The sequence below is a fragment of the Ostrinia furnacalis genome, unplaced genomic scaffold (genome assembly GCF_004193835.3).
Source record: "Ostrinia furnacalis isolate ACB-3 unplaced genomic scaffold, ASM419383v2 OfSCF7680, whole genome shotgun sequence".
In the NCBI taxonomy this organism is placed as follows: domain Eukaryota; kingdom Metazoa; phylum Arthropoda; class Insecta; order Lepidoptera; family Crambidae; genus Ostrinia; species Ostrinia furnacalis.
In genome coordinates, this window is record NW_021137919.1 from 264,519 (window position 1) to 281,377 (window position 16,859).

At 41.2% G+C, this 16,859-nt stretch overlaps 1 protein-coding gene across 1 annotated transcript; it reads left to right on the top strand.

The window, feature by feature from the left end:
• The first annotated feature begins 735 nt into the window (after window positions 1-735).
• Window positions 736-16,658, top strand: mtRNApol (mitochondrial RNA polymerase). The gene is made up of 22 exons (XM_028322599.1): window positions 736-1,291; window positions 1,391-1,546; window positions 1,683-1,857; window positions 2,456-2,566; window positions 2,714-2,875; window positions 2,993-3,322; window positions 3,508-3,648; window positions 3,817-3,935; window positions 4,092-4,266; window positions 4,409-4,527; window positions 4,882-5,097; window positions 5,903-6,052; window positions 6,352-6,537; window positions 6,912-7,121; window positions 7,228-7,382; window positions 8,089-8,240; window positions 10,130-10,289; window positions 11,352-11,481; window positions 13,151-13,279; window positions 14,814-14,985; window positions 15,496-15,587; window positions 15,685-16,658. The coding sequence occupies exons 1-22, from the start codon at window positions 750-752 to the stop codon at window positions 15,809-15,811; spliced, it is 3,909 nt and encodes a 1,302-aa protein (XP_028178400.1). The 5' UTR covers window positions 736-749; the 3' UTR covers window positions 15,812-16,658.
• Window positions 16,659-16,859: the final 201 nt, after the last annotated feature.

The window sequence follows — 16,859 nt, forward strand, 5'->3', positions numbered from 1 at the left end:
TTCCAAAAGTTGACAAATCTGTGTATCTTTATGTCCTAGAAATAATGTGTCAAATTTTTGTAAAATTTCTTTTGTTGTATTGCAATTCAATGCATATACAACAAATTTATCACATAATGAGCTTATTATGATGTATCTTGCTTTTGCATCCTTTCTGTTAAAATCCTTATTGCTCTCAGCATTATTTTCCAAAACACAATCTATATCTTTCGCTGTCAATAACAATATCAATTTCTTCTTCCAGTTTGTATAGTCTTCTCCTTTTGATAACGTTGATAATTTAAAATTTTCTTCCGACATATTGTAAAATTTTCAAAAACAAAATCAGGATAGATCTTTCACTTTCATTCTTCTTATTCAAGAGATAATTCTTACAGCCCTCTGGATACGTACGCTGGGCCCATAACCTGTTCGAGGAGTGTGCCTCTCCACACAACTCCTGGGAGGTTAAACTTCAATCATAATAACGCCACTTCAATACTCACACACACTTTATTATTAAAATATTATCAAAATCTATTACATATTAAATATTAAAACATTTACAACTGAATCTATCGAAATTCAATAATACAATGATACAATGTCACATTGTCTCGCTTTTCTACACCTGTCATTATTTTCAAACTTCATTCTATTGCTGTTTACTTTTAAAATAAAACCTGCCAGCAACATGTCATCTCATGATAAAATTCTATATCCTAACAGTGTGAATAATATATTTTTATATTTTAGTGGGTGAAAAAGCCATGACTGAAACCAAGGTGTCCATTAGTAAATTACGTCCAGCACATTTGTCTAAACTTGCCTCTAGTTCTGTGTCTCTGGGACAGTTGCATCAACTCACAACTAAATCATCCAAAAAACCTATCATCACAGAAGTGGACAAGGAACTACTGCAGAGTGTTAGAGATAAAATATTGAAGAAAACAAAACCTGTTGCTTCTAAAAATATAATAGAAGATGATAACTGTGCCCTAGTTTACACAAACTGCCAAATAACAGGTTTAGAAGACAGATTTAAAACCAAACAGTACATAGACATGGTGAAGGAGAGCTACTACAATTTTAGAAAAGCCACAATTTATGATCAGAGGTTAAAAGACCTTAGGTATGCCATCAATGAAGGCCTGAATCAAGAATTTGATTTAGAGGGTTCAAAAAGTAATCCAAATGATAGTATAGAAGCAACATTGCCAAAAAGTCCTCATGCAGTATTCAGAGAACTATTTGTAGACAACCAATTAGATAGTTATGATCAAGAACTAATGGTGCACATATCAAATTTGCAGTAAGTAGTTTTATTCATATCATGTTACTTTATTATTGTAGGAATCAGATGAAAATAGCAAAAAAAATCAGTTTTTAAATAATACTCTTATCATTATAGATCCAGAGGTCTTGCCCATCCTGCCATAGAAGATTTGATTGATGATGATTCAGCAATGCATAATGAAATTGGTGATTTGAGAGAAGAACTAGATATTGATCATGTTGATCAAACAATAGAAACACCAGAAGTTAAGGGTCTGAAGGTTAAAAAAGCGTAAGTTTATACATGATATTTTTATTTTCTTAAGCTTATAATATGTCATTTATTCTTAAATGAGATTTGTATTCAAAACAATGTGAATTTAAAGTTAGAAAATACTTAAATAAGTGAAGAATTTTTTTTCTTGCAGCACTCAAGCGCTGAAACAAAAGAAAAAAGCGCAACGCGAGAAGCGACGCGCGGCGCAGGAGACGAACATGAAGCAAGACATCAAGCAGCTAGAGCGCCGCGGCAAGCAGGAAGCGCTGCACAACCTGCTCACTGCTCATCTACACCTGCTCTGCTCACTACACATGCTTCAGGAGGTAAGGCATTGTAGAAGGTTTAGTGAGACAGCTTAAACAATGTTGCAGGATGTTGGGCTAGGCAACTTTGATTTTACGCAAAATATATTGCTCTCCACTGCTGGACAAAGGCCTCCCCCAAGGTTTTCCACAATGAACGGTCCTGCGCTGCCCGCATCCAGGCTCTTCCCGCGACCTTTACCAGATCGTCGGTCCACCTAGTAGGAGGCCTGCCCACGCTACGTCTTGGGGGAGGCCTTTGTCCAGCAGTGGACGTCATTTGGCTGAAAGGGAATATTGCTCTCCACACCCAACATTACTGTATTACTATACATACAATCGTGATTATAGACTGAAATGGTTTATTGGCTGTATTTTAGCCAGAAGACAAACACTTTAAAACTGGCCTACATTTTTTCTCAGTTATCTTTTGAGATAATGACTGTTTGGCACAGGTTGTTTGTCATTTAATTAATGATTAAAAAAGATGAACTGCTTATCATATAGTGTAGCTACTGGGTCGCGTTATTATTATACTTTGCACTAACAACAACTAACAACTTCCCATATTAATATGTTACTTAGAATTGTCCACTTAGAGAACATGCATTGATTTCAGGCCCGCCAAGTGTTGCGATATTACAGGCAAAGGAGTTCCAGGGGCCAAGAAAATCCTAAAATCACAGATGTTAAAGTATACAACACTCTTTTACATGGATATGCTTCATTGGTAAGATGACTTTACTATTTTAAAGTGCAAAATATGTGGTTGCATACTTAGTTGGTTATAATAACAATATAACATTTATGGAACAAAGATTTTTTATACCTACACAATAATTTAATAAGGCAATGTGAATTTGTTATTTTAACATAGGGGCAGATTGAAAACGCCAAAGAATTACTATCAAAAATGACAGAAGATAAGATTGAAATAAATCACCAAACCTATGCAGCCCTATTTGAGTGCATAGAAAGGAGTGGAATGCGAGATAAAAATACTTTATTAGAACACTATCACAAGCAAATGCAGGAAAAGGTAGGTCGAAGAAAAAAAATTTAGTACATCTTTTTAATTCACACTCTAAATATAAATAAAGCAGACTATGTCTAATATTCGTAAGTAAAAGAATCAATAACACTGTGCTGTTTCCAGGGCATGACTTTAAACGATTTGCTGGACAAATCCAAGTTCCTTTACGACCAACGCGAGGTTGTTTTAGCAGCCGTGCGCCGTTTAGACCCAGGCTTTGTTCCACAATACACGCCCCCTGTACTCGACTACAACTGTCCCTTACTCGAAGAGATCAAACTGGAACATGTTGAAGAAAGACTGGGCCTACTAAAGTCCCCTGCCGAAGGACTTCTGAGTGTGGAAGAAGTTATACAGAAAGGCAAAGAACAGATGCAAGTGGAAATAAAAGGGGACATAGAAGTTAGTAATATTGATATCAAAGATGAGGCGTCGCCGCATGTGAAGTTATGTGTAAGTATTTAATGTTACTGACTCATTATCGAACTTCTGAAGTCAAAACATAAAACTAAACTGTTTATGAAGCAATTTTTCAAACAAAATTAATTTTATTAAACAACAAGATAAAATAGCAGTATGGCTGCTGCTATTTTATCTTGTTTAGTTAAATGTAATCATATGTTCTTATGTTGCTACAGAGGGAAAAACTTCAAGAAACTGAAAACGAGTGGCGCATTGTGATAAAAGAGGCATTCCTGAGGAACCTCGGTACACTCAAATCACAGAGCAACGCCTCGCATTCCGCCATCACTCTTTACCCGTACTTGAAAGTATTGGAGGTATGTACTTTTATTCCTGTCACTGAGTTTCTAAGCTCACGGGCATACATCAGAGCATTACGTCACGAAAAATAAAGTCCCGTATCGCTAGATGGCGTAAAAGCTGACTTCTTAAAATGTGGCAAGGTTTCATCTTAGAACATTAAACAACATTTTGTGTTTTTGTAGGTGGATCAATTCGTAGATTTAATAATGGGCGAGATCAGTAAACTAGTCGACGGGAGTGAAACATACAGTCCAACTCTCAAACTGTTACAGAGAGATCTCGGCACACAAGTCTTTCACAAGTAAGTCATCTTGGCCAACTATGCTTTTTCGTATTAAAAATAAAATGTTTAAAATATTTTATATTCATATTTCCAAGTTATTTCGATGTTGACAAGATACTTCGTATTCCAGTATTTTACTTACTGTAGCTTAACTTTGGTGATATTTTTCTACAGATACCAAATCGAGCAGTACCGCAAGAATGGCGTTCTAAATAAAATCGAGGAGATATATGAAAAGTACTGCAAGTGGTACGTGGGACGAGCTCCTGTAGACGAGTCAGGGCTGCCTTACAATGGGAGGCAGGCGTGGCAGGTGCTGGTACATCGGTATAGGGACGGCGCTAGTCTGGTAAGTGAAGAAAGAAATAAAAAATGATTTATTCGGTGAACACTTAACAGTCTGGGGCAGAGGTTGTAAGGCACAGAGTGCAATATGCTCTGATAATAAAAGTTTTCATATAAAAAGTACTATTGTTGTATTTATTTTATAGGACAGTGAGGAAAGGCCGTGGCCTATGGAAATGAGACAGAACATCGGAAAGTTCCTGTACAACATCATCATAAATGACATCAAGATTGACGTGAACATGTTCAAAACGAAAGCGAAACCGTGAGTATAATATTGTCAATTAAAATGTGTGTACCAGCAGGGGTACGCCGTGACAACAGAGGGACCCCGCTGAAAATCAGTTTCAAGACAAGCCCTGGCGGTCTTGATGTACGCTGAGCCTTTTTGTTAGAGGGGCACAAGCAGTTAATTGTCCACTTGTATATTTCTCTCTGCTTGTACACCTTTCTTGCAAATAAAAAGTTTTCTATTCTATTCTTATTATAACAGAGCAAAATATGCAATCAACATTAGTTTTGAAATCTAGAAGTGACGTCAATATATTTGTTTATTTCCTCATCAGTGTCGCCGTCACTTTTCGCACAATCATACATTTTTAAAAGTGCAATGTTGTAGGAAAAAACTGCCAGCGGTATACAAAGTCCACCGGCCGTGGGGGCGGCAAGTGCGCCTAGAACTGAAACCGCACCCCGCCCTAGCGCGCGCTTGGGCGGCGGCCGCCCGCCCACATCTTCGCATGCGAGCTGCACTCGCGCCCACCGCCGCTCCGCCTGTGCCCTGGCACTCATTGGCTGCCGGCGCTTACCTCGTCACGCCTACGCCGCTGATAAGGTAAAATTAACCTTAAAACCTTGCACAGCGTGCTATGGAGAGGGCTATGCTCGGTGTTTCTTTACGAGATCGAATCAGAAATGACATAGCCCGACGGATCAGCAAGCTGAAGTGGCAGTGGGCAGGGCACATAGTACGCAGAACTGACGGCCGATGGGGCAGCAAGGTTCTGGAATGGAGGCCACGTACCGGAAAACGCAGCGTGGGACGTCCACCCACAAGGTGGACCGACGACCTGATAAAGGTAGCAGGAAGGCGCTGGATGCAGGCCGCTACCAACCGTGCGATGTGGAAGTCATTGGGAGAGGCCTATGTTCAGCAGTGGACGTCCTGTGGCTGAAATGATGATGATGATGAACCTTAAAACCTAGACTTACAAGTCTAGACCTTTCAAAGTTTTCAGCTGCGCATGCGAGCCGCGCCCGCGACCACCGCCACTCCGCCTGTGCCCTAGCACTCGCTGGCGGCTGGAGCTTATCTCGTCACGCCCACGCCACTGATTAAGTAAAATGAGCCATAAATTAGGTTGCTTAAGGTTTCTGGCACTCACTTACCTCGTCACGCCACAGCTGCAGCACTGATTAGGTAATATGACCTTTAAAGCTTATACACGGTCAGTTTTCAGCTGCGCATGTGCGCCTCCCGTGATTCCATGGAGTTATTTTGTTACAGACCTCTGTCCCTTACACCAAATATTAAAAATGTCTATACGAGTAGTGCATTGCAACTTCAATACTGTTGCTATTTTAAAAACGATGACTTATTTATCTTGGTCTTTCTGTTAATCTTTGATTGTCTCTCCCAGAATGCCATTCAACGTGTGCACTCAGTGGAAGCGTCTAGAAGAGGCGCCTCAAGAGTCTCTGTACCCGGTGCTGGACAGCCTAAACCAGCTTGGTGAGGTGCCCTGGGTCATCAACAAGCCTATTCTTGACCTGCAGCTAAAAGTATTCAGGTTAGTTTTTAGCTAAACAATTACTATGTTAAAATATTCGTTTCGTTAAAGGTAACGCCTACTTGATTAACTACAAGTCAAAGGATTCTAAATTATAAAGTTTAGGTCACAATCACAAAATCGATGTATTTGTTTTTTGTAAATTATACTCCGGAGACTGGCTTTAGAGCTCCATAAGAACTTTCTCAGTGCTATAAAACCGTACAGTTTCTCAGCTTATTCTTATAAATCTTTAAAATATCATGATAAACTCTTTTCATATATTCGTTGAGGATTTTAAAAACAAATGTCACACCCAGGTCTGGTGGCAACAAGAAACTGGACATTCCCCCGCCCGCGGCCTCCCTAGACACGTCTCAGTTCGGCAACGCGACGGATTCAAGCAGCGTGTTCAAGCGGCGCGTGGCCATCAACCGCGCGCGCGCCGAGATGCACTCGCTGTGGTGTGATTCACTTTACAAACTGTCGCTGGCTAATCACTTTAGGTGAGTATTTTATTTCAATAAAAACAAACTGAGTAAAACAAAAATGGCATAGACACAAGATTAGTGGAGTAACTCACACGTGTTTATTTTTAGAGCTTTACACTGCCTCTTTCCAAATACTGTTTCACGACTTCAATACAAAATATTGACTAAAAAGTCGTCAGATTTAAAAGAAATACGTCGATAATAATGTTTTGTGGACTTATATTTACGCCTAATCATATTTCTAGGGCATTTACTTTATCAGTCAACCTCAGTAATTTCAGAATTTGTGTGTATATCTTGACGACATACTAATATTTACTCAAGATTTTTCTTCTCATTGTACACCCACTGCAATTAGTTTTTTAATTGTATGACATTTCATCCACCAGAGATTCTATATTCTGGCTGCCACACAACATGGACTTCCGCGGGCGAGTCTACGCGTGCCCACCTCACGTGTCCGTACTAGGAGCCGATAGTGCGCGCGCTCTATTGAAGTTCGCGCGTCGCCAACCACTGGGCCCGCGAGGGCTGCGCTGGCTAAAGTTACACGCCATCAATCTAACGGGCGAATTCAAGAGGCACACGATACAGGAGCGGTGAGTTACGAATTCCTTGTGAATAAGTTTATTCAGTCAATATGTTTGGTTGCTAACTGTGTTGCCCCAAGTCGGTTTGTTAATAAGTAAACCTTTTTTGTCACAGGTTGGACCACGCGGATCAAATAATGGACCAAATCCTAGACTCTGCCGACCGGCCTCTGGATGGACAAGGCTGGTGGAAGAAGTCTGAGGAGCCGTGGCAGACTCTCGCTTGTTGTATGGAGATCGCTGACGCTGTACGCTCACCAAACCCAGAAGGTTAGTAAACACATTGAGTATCAAGGGAAAGTTTTCTTTTGTTCTTCCAATTCCCTCTCTCAATGGAGACTAAACGACCCAGTGGTGGTGGTTCATTGTTCCTTGGACCTATACCAAATGTTTGAGGCAGTTCTCCTCGCAGTAAAAACCTTTAAACTGATGGTATCACTGATGTGGGGCATCTAGGCAGATGCCTTTTCTGTCTAATGATAATCCTAATCCGCCCTAGGGCGCCCGGGGATTCTTACGATGGCGCCCCTGATGTCTTGAAATGACCTGATCTAGATAAATCAAATTCAAATTCATTTATTTGCACAGGAACATGGTACAATACAGATGTCAGATAAAAACAATCAAGTTCAACATGTTTCGTCTACAAGACATGCAAAAATTTCATAGTCAATTAATAGTTTTATCAAATCATGCATTTTACATAATATTATAAAATCCGTTTTTATTAGGCCATTTCATAATTCATAGTCAATAATAATAATAAATTTATAATTACGGCATGCGAAATCCATGTACGAGTATGTATCAACAGCACTTTTGAAATTAACAATAGTCCATAATTAATTGTCAATATTATTTTATAATGTCAAAATATAATGTCAAATGCATGTTATTTTTTAAGTTTACATTTCATTTATAATTTAATCTTCATCATTCATTTAATCTTACTGATTATAGTTATTATGTCCCATAGAATACATGTGCGGGTTCCCCGTGCATCAAGACGGCTCGTGCAACGGTCTACAACACTACGCGGCTTTGGGCGGGGACGCGGCCGGCGCCGCCGCCGTCAACCTCGCGCCGCACCCGCGACCGCAAGACGTGTACAGCGCCGTCGCCGCGCTGGTGAGAACTTATTAAAGTCAAAGTCAAAAGGACAATGACCAAAAGTGGTCCAAATGTCCACCACTAATGAGACCTATATTGGCTTATAGTCCATTAAATAGAGATTAACTTTCAGTATGGGACGAAAAAAAAATAAGCTGTCAGTAAAAAGTTATGACTGTTTGAAAAATTGTAGTAGTTTACGCGCTAATCTCAGGAACTACTGGTCCGATTTGAAAAATTATTTTTGTTATAGATAGCCTATTTATCAAGGATGGTTTTAGGATAAATAACATCACCCTACAACCAATAGGGGCGGAGCAGTAAAGACAAATGATGTAAAATTGGGAAATATTATTCAAACTATTTTCACGCGTACAAAGTCGTAGGCACAGCTAGTATAATATTTAATAAAATTCGTCTATAGCCCCACGCCACATGCGACATGACATAACATGCGTAGATTAGTCCAAAATGTGCAATGGATAGAATGATACCAAGAACATTTTTCGGATGAAAAGGTAAAAAACAGACTTTTCTTTCAGTCATAACTTTTTACTGACAGCATATTTTTGATTGCTGTTTAGTTATAATGAATCAGTATTTAGTAGACTATTTTACTACATAGGTCTCGTTAGTGGTGGACATTTGGACCACACTCCATACATTTTTGGTCATTGTCCTTTCTTTATTTGTTTAGACTAATAAATAGTTCTTACAAATCGTCATATGCTCTTAAGGAGCCTCTACATGTCTCATAATCTTTTTACCCTACCAGCGCTTCGAGACCAACATTTGGCAAGTGCTGAGAAGAAGCGCCGCAACAAACTCAGTCACCACTGTCTGCCGGTTAATATAAATAAATAGAAATAGCAGTAGTAGGTACATTCGATTCAGGAGCAGTTCACTGAATTTACCATGCATTCTTGTATAGTGTATCTTATAATGGGTATACAAAATTGCGTGGTATATTAAACAAGGTAGTGACGTGCTAATAACTAGACTTACAGATTACATACCTAAATACTAGTAGAAATGACTCGCATACATAAATTGGAATAATTTGGATTGACCAGTCCCCGAAAGCAGCGCCTGTTCACAGACATAACGAGTGAACCAGCCATCGCTTCACTCGACCATATTAGAGGGAATGTAATGTATTATAACTCACATCACGTGAACACGCGGAGGTTAAGGCTTGACTATGAGGTCTCCCAGTGCGCGTGGACGCACAGGGTGACGCACGAACCAATCACAGAGCTCCATTCAACGCTGTGTGTTCGATTTGCTGATTTACTTAAGCAAGCATCGTTTGTGAATAAGGGCGTTAGTGTGAGTCAAACTTTGTCACTAGCGAAACCTTAAAAAATATTATGAAGATTTTAGTTCTTGAAAGTTTCCGCTAGGGGCGCTGTACAATCCGTCATACATTTGATGTCATTTTTTTACGCAGTGGACATCGAATGCGTTTGACGTAAACACACTACGCCCCTCGGTGGCATACATCAGCCAAAACACTACATTTTATTAAATTAAGGGACCACACGCTGGCGAATCCGATTTCTGCGCGCAATAAACACGCAGCTTCAGGATCATTCATCGTCATCGACAGGTCTTAAGAACCTCCGCTAGTGTTAGGCCAGGTTTTCACCAAGGTGGAGCGAAGCGGAGAAGTGTTGGGTGGACGAATATTTGTATAGAATTATACCGGCGCGGAGCGGAGCGGAGCATGTGGAAATAATGAAATCTAATAGTAGTATTCAAAACACTTTTCTGCTCCGCTCTGCCTTGGTTGAACCCGAGCCTTACTAACAATACTGGCTCACATAACAGATAAGTGAGTCAGGGTATTCAGTGTCTTCATTTCTCAAGCTACCAATAGTTAATGCTTGCGTCTCTATCCTTCCTAGGTGGAAGAAATGAGAAAGCGCGACGCGGCGGCTGGTGTGCCAGCAGCCATCTTACTCGAGAACTTCGTGCGGCGCAAGGTTATCAAGCAGACCGTCATGACTACTGTGTATGGAGTCACGAAGTTCGGCGCGAGGCTGCAGATCGCTAAGCAGTTGAAAGGTAATGGGATATATCAAGTAATCCGAAACATTTATACTATACTAGCTTTCCGCCCGCGGCTTCGCCCGCGTGGACTTCATATTTTTTTCCAAAATAAAATGTAGCCTATGTTACTCGTGAGTAATGTAGCTTTCGAATGGTGAAAGAATTTTTAAAAACGGTCCAGTAGTTTTTGAGCCTATTCATTACAACCAAACAAACAAACAAAGTTTTCCTCTTTATAATATTAGTGTAGATGTTGAGCCTTTAGTTAGATACTGAAGAAAATACAGGGTGTTTGGCGGAAGGTTAGATAAACTTCGTGGGTGTATAAAAATACGCAGAACTGACGGCCGATGGGGCAGCAAGGTTCTGGAGCGGAGGCCTCGCAGCGCAGCGTAGGACGTCCACCCACAAGGTTGACCGACGACCTCATAAAGGTAGCGGAAAGGCGCTGGATGCAGGCCGCCACCAACCGGCCATTGTGGAAATCATTGGGGGAGGCCTATGCTCAGCAGTGGACGTCCTATGGCTGAAAATGATGATGATGATGATTACGACCCCTCCCGTGCCGCTCCCATTAGTCACTGACTGAGTTAAGAAAGAAAGAAAGATACATTTATTACAATGGACATCACACAAATACAGGCAATTACATAGACATGACAGTGGCACATAATAATAAAAGAAGAAAAAATAAAAACAAGAGTAAACGGAGCAGTGCCACCCATTCACCAACAAGATGCCCACTGCAACGGGACCCCACTCAGCATATGCCGTGGCCCACGGTGACGAAGGCCACGGCACTGGTTTTCAGTGTGCCCCATGCCGAGTGAGGGTCACGGACCATTAGTAAAATAAATAAAATAAAGCTGCACAAAATTGTCTAGATAAACATACATAAATAGTAATATTAGTGCACAGATAAATACAAAAGGCGGGAAATCGGTAAGGATGATAAAACTAAGTACGTTTATTAAGAATACTAATAAAAAGATAAAACTGTTTGTATAGGTGTGTGTGTAGTAAAGTTAAGTGCTCGACCTATAATAGCCAAACTCCTCACTTCTTGTTTTCTCACAGACATCGAGGAGTTCCCGAAGGAGCACGTGTGGGCGTGCTCGCAGTACCTGACGGCGCGCACCTTTGACTCGCTGCAGGAAATGTTCACCTCCACCAAGCTCATCCAGGACTGGTTCACGGATTGTGCCAAGTGAGATACATTTCTATGTTACCTTATTATAAAGTCCGGTCGCCGAGTACATAGAATCTGATCCAATGACCCCAAGCTACCCATCCTCGTAGCACAAAATTTTACGAACGCGTGAGCAGCGTCACTCAAGCGAACGCAGTCGCGCCTCGCATTCGTCCAAGACAGTCTTGATAACGCGTACGTGAGCGGTGTCTATGTGTGCGTGGCTCGAGCGCGCTTAGTATGGAGTTTACCTTCTGTTATATCTTGTGTTTGTAGCTTGTTGCAATTGGACGAAATTATATGTGCTCGGCGACCGGACTTTAGCCGTCATGTTAGAATTGCTAAAGTTTGTGATATTTTTGTGAGTTGTGTCATGAAAGATTTTTCAAAAAGCCAATGAGTTCACGTGTATCGGAACTTGTGACGTTCACTAATGCACTTCAATCAGAATAAGTGCTAGGAACGGATCAGCTGGGGTTCTTTGCAAAAATATGAGTTTCAAACATAGTTAGGGTGTTTTAATATCGTGTAATTTTCATTACGGACGCGGGATTGCCCCGCATGCGTGACACCCGCAAGTCTCTTTTCATACAAATATTTATTGTAATACGTGAAATACGCACGTGAGACGCGGAATCTCCCGCGCGGGGACTTCGCCTGCGTGAGCGCTTCTATGAACCCCAGTGTGTATTTTACTGTCATGCGACATCACCTTACCGTTAGTAATTCCTGGCAATAAGTGGTGACTGAGTTTGTTCCGGCGTTTCTTCTCAGCACTTATGTTTGTCTCGAAGCGCTGGTAGGGCCCAAAAGATAAGGAGACATGTAAAGTGCCCCATAAGGGCTACCTTTTCTATTTTTATTATTTTCTATTGACGTTCATAAGTGCCACTTGTGGTCTAAACTGAATAAATATTTTTGATTTTGATTCTCGCGCACGATATTAAAAATACCCTTAGTGAGTGACACTGGCGGATTGTAAGCGGAGCGGCGGCGCGACGGGCACGCCGCGGTCGCCAAAATGCTTGCAACAAGCCTCGCCGCTGCTTCGCCCAGAAAACGCTTGCAATCCGCCAGTGTGGCAAGGCCTTTAGACCGGAAATATAGAAACGTTAGCTTTCATCAATCTGGAACTGTTTTATTATACACTCAACATCAAATAAACCGCACCTTCTGCGACGCGAACTTTAAAGTTTTTCTTCTGACACAATCATGGTACCCCGACAATATTGGTGTTATTTGAAAGCCCAATAAATATCCTTAAAGAAAAACACATTTAATTTCTTAATAAAAGATTAACATATACCATAAATGTGACTTGAAAGAAGACCTCACTTTGGGCTCACCTCTGGGATCAATTAGACCAAATTTTATGGTTATAAAACCAAATAATGATTACACGTGTCCTCTTTAATAGATGGATAGCGATTAATCCCAACTTAACAGTTTTATGGCCATAAAAGTTGGCTCAAACGTAACTACCTATTTTTTGAAGAAGTGACTCTGGATCCTTCTAAAGACACATTTTTAGGGTAAAAACCTTTCCTTTAATGAAATGAAGTTTAGAAGCTTTTAAATGGTGCCAATATTGGTGGGAAGTGGGATGCATGCGTTTCAAAGTGCCGCGCGGGAGGTGCGATTTATTTGACGACGAGTGTATCATTAAAACCCGTAATGTTTCTACCAGGCTGATCTCCGGCGTTTGCGGCGAGAGCGTGGAGTGGGTGACGCCGCTAGGACTGCCGGTGGTGCAGCCGTACTACCGTCGGGCGCCGCCCTCGGCCGCGCAATACCGCGCGCCGCTTGATCGCCAACAGTCAGTATAGTGTCAACACCCTATATTTGACACCCCCAATCAAAAGACGTACTTCTTTGTATAAGGCTCGGCCAGGCCTGTTCATCTCCGCGAGTTTACATCGAAAACAAAACACGCACGATACTATTCGACAAGACTTCACATACGAGCGAACATTGACTCACGCACGCGTATTCTTGTGTATGATGGAAGAAAATGGTGTACTAAATACCTAATGTGCAGTATTTAACTGCCTAAATAATAATAAAAACACAGAATGTACTTTTTTAAGTTGCCTCTAAGTTGCCTCAAGACACTGAGAGGTAGGTAAATAAGTAGTTAATATTACACACGATAATTTATGCTAAATCATGTATTTCCTCCGCCACTTTCCGCAGTTTGGCACCTCACGTCACATCATTTTACCGAAGTCAGCCCTATATAGTTCCAAAATACTGGACTGTCTTGTCGATGACATTGACAGTGGGGCGCCACCGTCAATACCGGATCGCTGGTTCAGATTTTTGCCATGTTGGAAACCATATAGTTGAACGATGGTAGCGCCCCCCTGTCATTGAGTTTGGCGGGACAGTTCAGCGTGGGTCATCTATAGCTTCGGCGCAGTGCCGATCACTGACGTTTGTCAACAAAATGGTGCTTGACTCTTGAGACAGGCTAAATTACACCATATTGTTAATGACATTGAGCATACATTTTTTTAAATACGTTCGCGAAGTAAAACTTCTGTACGTAGTACTTATTATTATTCTGTGGTATAGTGTCAACACCCTATATTTGACACCCCCAATCGATTGACGTACTTTGTATAAGGCTCGGCGCAAATGGGCCACCGACCACTGCCACCGTTGGCCAGCGACGGCGACTTAACACACTTTTTAACATATTTTGTATAGACGCGCCGCACAAGTGTGTCCGGTGGCGCCACTCGCTACAGTAGTGTCCGCGACTCGCCACTAGTGGTCACTACGTGCCACACAAAACGCCGGCACTGCTCCACCCCCGCTAGAGATGGGTTGGATTAAAATATTTGGATTATGTGAATTAGATACTGATTTACCTAATCCAAATATTTTAAAATACCTAATCCAAATACCTATTCCGAATATTTAGCAACGACCGGGTTATAAAATGTGGCGGCTTCCAGACACCGGTGTCTGTCGTTCGCTTCTGACACTCTTAGAAATGTGGCGGTAGCTCGCGACAGCCACCGGTGGCTGTGGTCGGTGGCCCATTTGCGCCGACACTAAGGCGTCAACGCGAATTCAGACGTAGACAAAAACCATTCTGACATTCACGATTCTCTTTGGCCCAGAATAGACGGTGAAACGAAACTGCAACTTTCTGATGATTCTGATGAATGAAACTGAAAGTTTCAAACTGGTCGCGTCATGTGTGGTCTCTCAACGGACGCTATGGCAGAAACTTAGATGCAACTCAAAAGTAACTAGCAGTTGCAGTTTCGTTGCAGTTGCGTTTCATCGTCTGGTCTGGGCCTTACTCAACTCATTCCACAACCAAACCTATTTCCTTCCAGACGTCCATGCACAATGAAGCAACGCAACGCTTTCCCGCCAAACTTCATCCACTCGCTGGACTCGTCGCACATGATGCTGACGGGGCTGCGCTGCCAGGCGCGCGCGCTGGCCTTCGTGTCCGTCCACGACTGCTTCTGGACGCACCCCGGCGGCGTGGACGCCATGAACCAGGTACACAAATAACCCTTCTGGCGCAGTCGGGTAAAAAGCTCGAGGATTATAGCAGAATAGGGGCTTATACCCGTTTTCACCATCAGTCTCTAATTTTTAAGTGACCCCTATGGTATTTTCACCAGGAATTTTGTTTTCATAGGGGTCACTTAAAAATTAGAGACTGATGGTGAAAACGGGCATTAGTGTCTCTGGGTTCTATTCCCTATATCTATATTCACAACTGAGTTAGTTTCCGTCTTGACCACATATCCTGGGTACGGGAGTGGTGCCTACCTCACGCCCTTTCAGCGGCTATCAGCCGAAAAGCATACTCAACCCATTAATTACTTATCCATTATCACGACAAGATACATACGGCTGACGTCAGCATCGTCATCAGCGACAGCGTAGAGTCAAGCTGACTGGACTTCAGCCTGGGTGTACGGATACATCTGGATATACTCTGATTTACTGGATTTTCTCGAGATGATGAAACATAAAGCATAATTGGAAACTCTTGTTTTATAGATTTGCCGCAAAGAGTTCGTCGCTCTTCACTCGCAGCCGATCTTGGAAGACTTATCCGAATTCATGGTGAAGCGATACAGTTATGATGAAAGGTAAATAAATACCCTCACTTTCCTTTTAATTAGTAGACAAAAATAATTTTGACTCTTGGGACAGAGCAGGAGATAATGCAACTTTTCTTCTTTCTAGTGAACTAGAAGAGCGTACGATGGGCGCCGCGAACAAAAAGCGCGTGAACAGTTTACTGCAGAAAGTTCCGGGCAAAGGATCATTCGACCTTAAAAGCGTGCTTCGCTCCGTGTATTTCTTCAGCTAGGCGGTTGGTCTCTTGCTTTGTACGGGGACAGTATAGATAGACGATTGTAAGCGTACGCGTCTCTTCCTTTAGAAAACAGTCGTTGGCTTCATCAAGTTCGTGGCGACATTTTTTTTTATAGTAAGCGCGTGTAAATAAGTATGTATACTCATCACGATAACGTAGTGTGTTTTCAGATTATGGTGCCATACTGAACACGATTATTCAAAGTTTGAGTGCCTTGATTTGAGTGTGTCACGTATATGAATAAAGTTACAACTTGGACTTGATCACTCTCTTGTAAATAATTTGAGTTTTTTTGACAAATAAATAACTATTCTTCGGTAGTCTTTATCAATGATTTGGAGATAAGCACTAGACACAAAAATGCAAAGTTCGTGAGGTTTGTGCTACGTGTTTTTGGAAGAGACGTCGTAACCGCAATATGTACCTTGATAGACTGATATTGATGTAAGGTGGTGGAATACGATGATTGTAAAAAATGCTGCCTTAAAACTTCTAGATTATGTATTATGTATCGGACAATACTACTTCATAATATAGTCTGATATGAATATGCTTTGATTCAGTAGCTACAAGTGATTGGAGTAGATAACATGACCGATTTTTAATCTTGACTTATGACATGATAAAATGATTTGTAAATGTTAATGTTTCGAATTAATATAGAGTACTTACTTACCTCAATTATTTAAAAATCGGTTGTGGACGTAGTTAGCTCTTGTAGAGTACAAACTATGTAGTCAGTAGATTAGATTTCCACTAAGACCTCGCTAAAATTACCGGTATAAGTTTACCTCAGATGTATTCATGTATTGCGCTCCACTAGGTTTAATATTCACATGCACGAAGCAATAAAGATATTATGATAATTATGATACGCTGTTTTATGTACCAAAATATAACTAAGTATGTCGCCATTTTTTGCTGATAACCTTTGTATATTGAAGTGCAATGCTGCGAAATCTGTGATTTGTTAGATAACTAACAATAAATTAAGTTCAATTGTAAAAGATGTTTTTATTAAAACACACGACGTCATCGTCCT